The 8,800-nt window shown below is 35.7% G+C and overlaps 1 protein-coding gene across 1 annotated transcript; it reads right to left on the reverse strand.

The window, feature by feature from the left end:
- Window positions 1–209: 209 nt before the first annotated feature.
- LOC115950696 (F-box protein At5g07610-like) lies at window positions 210–7,327 on the reverse strand. The gene is made up of 3 exons (XM_031067924.1): window positions 6,533–7,327; window positions 2,796–3,454; window positions 210–550 (listed from the first exon to the last, which is right to left on the reverse strand). Exons 1-3 carry the CDS (start codon window positions 7,325–7,327, stop codon window positions 529–531), a joined length of 1,476 nt encoding a protein of 491 aa, XP_030923784.1. The 3' UTR covers window positions 210–528.
- Between the last annotated feature and the right edge of the window lie 1,473 nt (window positions 7,328–8,800).

The raw sequence follows: 8,800 nt of genomic DNA on the forward strand, positions 1-8,800 counted from the left end.
GTCATTTAGTCGAATACCCCTATCTCGACACGACACGAACTCGACATGCTAACCCGAATTGACACCCCTAGTTTTTACTGAGGTTTTTTTCCGTAACCTTTGTCTTTTTTATTTTTAGGAACTATATGCTGCACTTAGTAGTTTTCAAATACTTTGGGTCAAACCTTTATTTATAGTAATCATCATATGAATTCTCTTTTTAGGCCTCAACAAATTCTTCTGCTAACCTTAATTACCAGTCTTTCATAAGGGCAACTTTGAGTTCTATACTGAATAAGCCAACAAGAAATATTTACCAACATCCATAGAAATAAAGATTTGAAAACAAAAATCAGTTTAGAACACTAATAAAAATAAAAATAAAAAGCAAGAAAACAGGTTCCAAGGGTTGTAGCTCGCCCAAGCTCCATTCTTTATGCTCCCAATATCCATCTCTAGCAGCAACACCCTTTTTGGCAACACCTTAAAAGGGACTAATGTGAGAGAGGTCAATATGCTTATCAGAATACACCCCCACCATGAAAGACGCTACGTTGCCCAATGGTGTCCCCTAATCCAGACAAGGAATATAAGTGTAAAACGTGACATACTCAAGGTCTATATAAAAATAATTACTACTATATTATATAGATAAATAAACATATTGATAATTATTGAGAAGTACTTGATCCCTTTCCATGTGAAAATTATAATAACTTTGGATAATCAACATTGATATGTTAACAAATTATTTGTGGCCTTGTGGGACACAGATATAGGAGGAGGTAATGTGTTAAGTTAATGGCTTGCCACCTTTTCCTTTTATAGCGTGTTTGAAAGTTTGTAGAGAGGAGAGTAAAAGGTAAGGGGAGAGGAATGGTTATCCCGTCCCTCTATTTGGATGTCTTAAAGTAAGGGGAATAGAGATATCCACCTCTTTGTATGGATGTTTTAAAAATTAAGGGGAGGGGAATGGTTACCCCATCACTCTGTTTGGATGATTTAAAAATATTAGGTAGAGTAAGGGGAACAGAGATATCCACCTCTTTGTTTGGATGCTTTGAAAATTAAGGGGAGGAAAGAGAGGCAGGGGGGGAGTGGTCATATAAATTGACAATTATGGTCAGTATTTGCTAATTTTGAAGAAACGCATATAAATTGACATGATAAGAGTAAAATTGACAATTTAAATCCTTCTTCCCCTCTAAATTTTTCCAATTTGGGGAATTGAAAAGGAGGTGTTAGGAGGGGTAAGATACTCCTCCAAACTCCTTCAACCCCTCCCTCTCCGCTCTTAAAAAAATCCAAACAAGGTTCATCAAAACAAACCAATCCCATTCCCTCTGCTCGCCCCTCCTCCCCCTTCATTCAAACAAACTGTTAGGGGTAAGATAACCCTCAAAGCCCTTCAACCCCCCCCCCCCCCGCGGCCCTCCCTCTGCATTTAAAAAATACCCAAACAAGGTTCATCAAATCAAACCCCTCCCCTTCCATCTACTCCCCTCTCCTCCCCCTCTATCCAAACAAACTATTCAAGCTTACTTTGACTTAATAAAATAATCAAATAATCCAGATAACAGCTAAAACTTAGTCAATCTATGTGTGTGCATATTGAAAATCTCAACAACATCAAAGAATGTCAAAAAAATGAATGAAACTCTTCACATAATCTTTATAACAATTAACATCCAAAGATAGCATGGGAATAATATTTTTATTTGTTTGAAAAAAATATTATTCAAGTCCCTAGAAAGATTTTTTTCAACTTATTTTCCGCCATCCAAGGGAAAGATCTGGATAATGTCCTATGGACAAAGTTTTCACCCAAACCAAGTTAGAGGAATCTCCTCCAACCCATCACGTAGTGGTTTATAAGACCATTAATGTATATTAAATCATATGAGTCATTAAATCATTTAAAAGAGTTACATGACTATTAAGAGCATTGATTTTATTGCACACTTGTTAGTGTATATCATCTGTACACATCACCCATTTCATGTATTAAATGTGGACATGCTTAAAAAATATGGACAATGGGTATAAAATTATAGACATTGTGCGTACGGAGTATACATAACAAGTGTGTAAAATTATACCTAGTCTTTCCTTTCTTCAATTTTTCCTTCCTTTTCCAACAACAGGAAAGACAGACAAATATAGTACTATGATAAACAAAGTACTATAATAAGCAAACAGATTAAAACCAACCAAATAGTAGGCATAGTAGGATACTATTGGAATGATACCTAATTAGAGATCCGAGGTTTCTTTAAAAATTTCACTGGTAATTTCTTTGTTGAAGGATAACCCTATTCTAGTTTTGCAAAGGATACAGTGCTCAACCTTTGTTACAAAAAGGTTATAGTGCTCAACTGAACTATATTTGGAGAGGATTAAAATGCATGCAAAAGCAAATTGGAATGCAATATTAATAACAATATTGTTCCAAAATGAGCATACCTGGCATTGATCTTAGGTTGGAAAATCAGAAAAACTTTGAAACCTTCCTGGATACCCAGATTCATAGACTAGCGGAACACAAAGTACTCCACGTAAACTCAGTAATTAAACTAGAGTAATTATCTAGTATCTTGGGAGTACAGTAACGTGGTACTTTCTTTTCTCACATAATATTAAATCCCAGTAATGAATTTTATGTGAGAATAAAGAGTACTGCATCATTATAGTCCAAAAATACTTATTCCATTTATCAAATATATATAAGATTTAGCAACCAAGAGATGAAGACAATAAATATGCACACATATAAAAGTAAGCATTTTTGAATGGTATATGATATGTATTTAGTGTACCTTTTATCGAGTTTGGGAACTGGTGTTGGCCACCATTGAAGTACAAACTGGAAGGCATTGAACTTTTTTTTTGATCTGTAGAACTCGAAAGAATTCATCATAGTATTATCACGTCCAAATTGACCCTCAGTAAAATAATAAACCACCTCCATTTGTTGAGTGTGTGCATTCAGCAACACAATATTTTTTGTCCTCAACAAATAAACGATGTTTGGATCAACTGGGTGAATACCTAGCACTCTCAATAAGTTAGTGTTGCTCACAGGAAACTTTGCCACCAAGCACCATTTCCCTGCAATGTAGTCCTCGAGTTCCCAATGTTGAAACAGTAATCTATAATTGTTCGAATTGGATAGAAACATGCACCGCAAACGCCCTTGGTAAGCTGATAAGCAAACCTGTCTATCCATGTAACAGAGCTCTCCTGGTTGACGAATGAGAAGGCATTTATGATCATGTTTGTTATTAGGATCAAAAGCAAGGATAACTCTGCCACTGTGCGCCCAATGCATGATATCATTGTGGGCAAGAACTGCATGTGTCTGAAACTTGGTAAAATCCATGGTGGTATGAAGACCTTCACATTGCTCTGTAAATTGTTGCCATTCACTAGTGTCGGAGTTGAATATCTCCACACAGAGATGGAGGAGGGATTTTCTCTTTGGGTGGCCAAGGCATGGGGGGGAAAAAACCATTAAAAATGAGAATTATACTGGAATTTGAAACTAAATTTATATATGAAAAATAAAACTAGCCAGGAGCAGAACTATAGTTTCAAGAATGAGAGATCAAAGAGATAACAAATATAAAAATCTTACAAATTTAAAAAGGTTATATAAGAAATATGAAAAGTTTGGGGGATCATATATATATATATATATATAATTTTAAAAAATTTAGACTTTGCGTGCTTCTAATTCAGTAACATGCTAAAAGACTTTGGGAGTGAAAATCTAATTCTTAAAAAGTTTGGCCCTCCAAGCTCGTATGTTGTCCCGCACTAGAAACTAGCATCAATTCAATATTAACGAAATATTTAGAAAAAAGGAGAAGATATAGATACATTTCTACTCAATCATTTATGATGCAGTAAATCACAAAAACCATTTATGATTGATTTGCTAGTACATGTTGCAGTAGTCTCCCTTTCAATATACAAAATCAAAAAATCCATTACTAGAAGAAGTAGTTTCATAATTACAATTAAAATTTAAAAGAGTAAATAGAAGTACAACCATTCTATAATCAAAATAGCATAAACATTGAAAAAAAAAGTTATTTATTATCATTGTATATCCAATATTGTTCTTAGTAAAAAAACCAATTAGTGTTGTCACACACACAAACATATATATATATATATATATTAAAAAAATAAAAATAAAAATCCAAATTGTCAATTTTACTCTTATGATGTCAACTTATATGCATTTCTTTAAAACTAACAAATAATGATCTAGTTGCCAATTTATATGACCACTCCCCCCACCCCCTTTGCTTCCCTTAATTTTTAAAGCATCAAAACAAAGAGGTGGATATCTCTATTCCCCTTACTCTACCTAATATTTTTAAAACATCCAAACAGACCCATTCCTGTCCCCTCCTCTCTCCTTACTCCCTTCTTTCTGTTTACTCTCCTCCCTCCAAAATTTCAAACACACTATAAAAGGAAAAGGCGGCAAGCCATTAACTTAACATATACCTCCTCCTATATCTGTGTCCCACACGGGCACAGGTAATTTGTTAACATATTAATGTTGATTATCCAAAGTTATTATGATTTTCACACGGAAAGAGGTCGAGTACTTCTCAATAATTATCCTGTGCAAGTTTAGCCCTTTAATATGTTTATTTATCTATATAACATAGTAGTAATTTTATACATATATCACTCAAAACTCTAAGTCTCAAATTTTTAACCTTGGGTGCCAATCAAATGAAAAACAATTTATTTTTAGATTCTTTGGACTTGTATTCAATTTGGAAGGGTTAGTTTTAAATTTTAAGGGACAAAATATTAAAAAAATTTATCTAAAATTCATAAAAGAAAAAAATTTAAATCATTGTTTCTTAATACATTTCCACTCAATCTTCTGTGACGTATTATGAAACTTTACATTTTTTTGGTTCACAAAAATCTATGATTGATTTGTTAGTAAATGCCACAATAATTTCCTTTTAAAATGTAAAAAATTAAGAAATCCATTACAAAAAAATCATATTTTATTTTGTTTGCAGTAAAGAGTAAATAAAGAAGAACCACTCTATAATCAAAATAGTATTTAAAAACAAAAATTGAAAGCCATATTTATTGTCATTATAAGTTCAATATTCTTCTTAGGCTGTGTTTGTTTTGGCTGAAAAGGGTTTCAGGAAATCCTTTTACACTCCTATGTGTGTTTGGTAAGCTCAGGAAAATGGGTCAAACGGAAATCATTTTCCGTGTTGACCATAAAATGGCAATCTTGAGGCGTAAAACCATTTCAGCCTTTATTTTACCTTCAAATCAATTACACCCCTCCGAAGCTTCGCACTCTCCAAGCACTCCTCACAGACACACTCCAAGGCAGTTGTGACCGAGCTCCACAGAGCAAGACACGCCAAACGGTGAGCCTCCTTAGACCGAGCTCCAGTCCGACGACCAACAGTTCGTCGACCCACAATCTGCCGACCAAGCTCCAAATCGAGCACCACGAACCCACCCACCCACCGATCAACCCACCTCGTCCACCGACGAGATCGCACCACGAACCCACCCACCAATCGACCCATCTCGTCCACTGGCGAGATCGCATCGCGAACCCACCCACCGATCAACCCACCTCATCCACTGGCGAGATCGCGCCACAAACCCACGAACCGATCGACCCACCCAGTGAGTGACCCACTCCTAGATCGGCCCACCTCGTCCACTGGCGAGTCACACCCACGAACCGATCTCGCTCTGTCCCTCTCTCACGATTGGTCTTGTGATTTTGATTTTTTTGTTTTGATTTTTGTTTCTTGTGTTGTTTATATATTTTGATTCTTTGTAATAATATTTGTTTGGATCCTAAGAAAATGTGAGAAACATGATAAAAATGGGTTTTCTAGAGCATTTTCAGCAACACAACCAAACACTAGAAAATATTTTCCAAAGCATTTTTTGGAATGCAACCAAACACTTGAAAATATTTTCCTTTCCCGAAAATATTTTCACCTAAAAATATTTTACATTCAACCAAACACAGCCTTAGTAAAAATTAATTAGTCTGCCACCTGAAAAAAAAAAAAAAAAAAAAAAAAAAAAAAAAAAAAAAAAAAAAAAAAAGGACAATTTTTTCTATTCAAAGTCTCAAACTTTTTAACTTTGAATCCCAAACCTCAAACTAACTAACTAAAAAAACACAGGCCAACAAGGGCTTGGCTTAGCTAGTAAGGTTCGTTCGCTCCACCTAACCAGCCCAGGTTCGATTCCCGCTGCTAGCGGGCTCTTGTTGGTGGGCTGCTATGTGAGGGATTTAAGGGGAACACAGGTTTGAGCCTTGGCGGGTACATCGGTGGTCTTTGTGGGTCCTGTCCCTCATATGGTCTATACTAACCCGGGTGGCATAATACAACCATAAAGGCCCCCATTTTTTGTTTTTTTTTTTTTGTTTAGCAAAAAATACTAACTAAAAAAACACTTATAGATACACAAATATATATATATATATATACACACACAAAAAAACAGGGCGGCTATGGTCTATACATACCTCTGTTTCGATAGCACTAACACGCACAACCTTGAACCGAGTAATGGTGTCAATGTCATCATAGTAGGAATGGCACACAAACCCAGCAAGGACATGACTGTCAAACCTTGGAGGCACAGGAAGAGCGACCCAGTTCGCAGTGAGTGGATTACAGACGTAGTACATCATCTGAGACAAGAGTGTTGTGGAACACAACACCAACCCATTACTCGTTGCTATGAAAATAATGGGGTTTGGATTCTGAGGAAGAAAGCTCAAGGAAAAGTTGGAGGACATAAACTGTGGATCCCTCTGAAAATGCTTGAACTCAACGGGAAATGGTCGGGGAAAGCTACACTGAAAGAACAGTGTAAAGGGTGGTGATGGCTGTGATGGGTACAAGAGTTTCATTCTCTGTGTAAAACGTTCAGCAAATTGGGGTTGACAGATCACTTGGACCCATCTCCTGGAAACGCACTTGAAGCTGTGTGCGGGTTTCAGAGGAATTCTGTGGAGGATTTCTATTAGGAGGTCGTTTGAGAGGTCATCAATGGAGGTTTGCTTGGATTCTGAATTGGGTTTTTTGCAAGGCGAAGCACAGATATCCATGGCTGTGTTGGTGGGGACTGATGAATCTGAAACGCGCTTTTCAGCCTTTTCATCAGCACCACCGCTTGAAAATCCAGAATAAAACTTGCGTAGATCGTCACGGCTAATCTTGCCATCGTGATCAACATCAAGCACGTTAAACGCTGGCCTAAAATCTGAACCCACGGTGGTGGTTTCAGCTCGTAAAGTCGTACCAGAAGGACACATTATTATTACTGTTTGTTTTTGTGAAAGAGAAGCTAGAAACGTAACTAGTGGTTTATGCTACGAAAATGATATCAGCCCGGTTTGGATCCACGTTACGTTCACGTTTTCTTGTGTTTGCGCGTTTTCAGTTTTTTTTTTTTTTTTTAAGACCACCGTGCACGGTTTATGTGACATAAACGGTATACCAAGGCATATGAACAATAAAAAAAAAGAATGATCAGTTATTTTTTATTCATTTAAAAATTATTTTATTATAATATTTTTAATTTCCAGTAAAATAAATTGTATCTAAGGAAGGGATTATTAGGAGTTGTGTTACATGCATGTGTGTATATAGTTGGGCTCCAAGATTTATGGGCCCACGTGTTAGGCTTGGAGGACAAGTTCTAAGAAATGGGGTTTTAACATTTTTTATGTTATAAAAGTTCACCGCGTTTGGATCTTTGCATAGGTTGATACGTAGGCGCTGACGACTTATACTTGTGAGCCTTTAATAAGGCTAGCAGTTAAGACGGCGACTTGTTGGTGGCAGGACTTGGAGTCTTCGTTGAGTGGTTCAAATGGCTTCAACAAATGTATCATGCCAACTACAATAATTCAAGATATCTGGCCCATTTGATACATGTGTTAATCACATGTTTTTAGTTTTTAGACAATATTATATGTATTTTTATACATTTTTTTACTCACACATATTTCTAAAAAATACAAACAATGTTACTAGAATAACGTTACCAAACAGGCCCCTGATATCAAATGATATTATGTCAGTGATATTGAAAGATATTTGGTATAAAATGATACCATGTCACTGGTATTAAAATTCAACAAGTGTTCCTATAAAAAAAATTTTAATAAGTGTGAAACATGTCAGTAAAAAATAACTACCTCACTAACAAATGAAAGACGTGTATTGATGAGTAGTTATTTTTACACACATGTCTCTCATTTATTAAATTTTGATTTGAGTGACGTGGTATCATTTGATATAAATTTTTTTTTTTTTTTCATGAATACCTTCCATTGATCGGGCTAAAACCCAAAATTCCGTTTCTTAGTAGCAAATTTTCATTATTTTTTTTTGCAAAAACTGATTTTAAACTTCAAACATCAATACCGTTTTGCAATAGCTAATCTAAACTCGTATTGTGGGAATAAGGATAACCCCATCGAGGTTCCAATAACTCTACATCAGAGACATTTTTTTTTTTTTTAATTTAGAAAAATAAAATAAAAAATAAGGCTAGTGGTCGGTCTTTGTTTGTTTGTGTTGTGAAGATTTTTTTGTGTGTTTGTGGTGTGTGGGCTGTCAGGTTAAAGAATACAAGTATCACTCGTGGGTGGTGGTGGTGGAATGGTAGGTTTGTTTTCTTCTTATTGTGATCACGTTGCATATTCCTATCCCTACAGAGATGCTTTTTATAATTTGTGATCGAGCGAGAGAGTAACTTTGTCTGGTGTTTTTATTTTCCC

The sequence above is a fragment of the Quercus lobata genome, chromosome 6 (assembly GCF_001633185.2).
Source record: "Quercus lobata isolate SW786 chromosome 6, ValleyOak3.0 Primary Assembly, whole genome shotgun sequence".
NCBI classification, from domain to species: domain Eukaryota; kingdom Viridiplantae; phylum Streptophyta; class Magnoliopsida; order Fagales; family Fagaceae; genus Quercus; species Quercus lobata.

Bases quoted from the DNA above. Each gene is read 5' to 3' on its own strand.
- LOC115950696 (XM_031067924.1), bottom strand. From the start codon at position 7,327: ATGTGTCCTTCTGGTACGACTTTACGAGCTGAAACCACCACCGTGGGT. The intron at 3,455-6,532 runs GTATGTATAGAC...GGCCACCCAAAG, and splicing joins TTAGTGCTATCGAAACAGAG to AGAAAATCCCTCCTCCATCT. The intron at 551-2,795 runs GTACACTAAATA...TGTCTGGATTAG, and splicing joins GTTCCCAAACTCGATAAAAG to GGGACACCATTGGGCAACGT.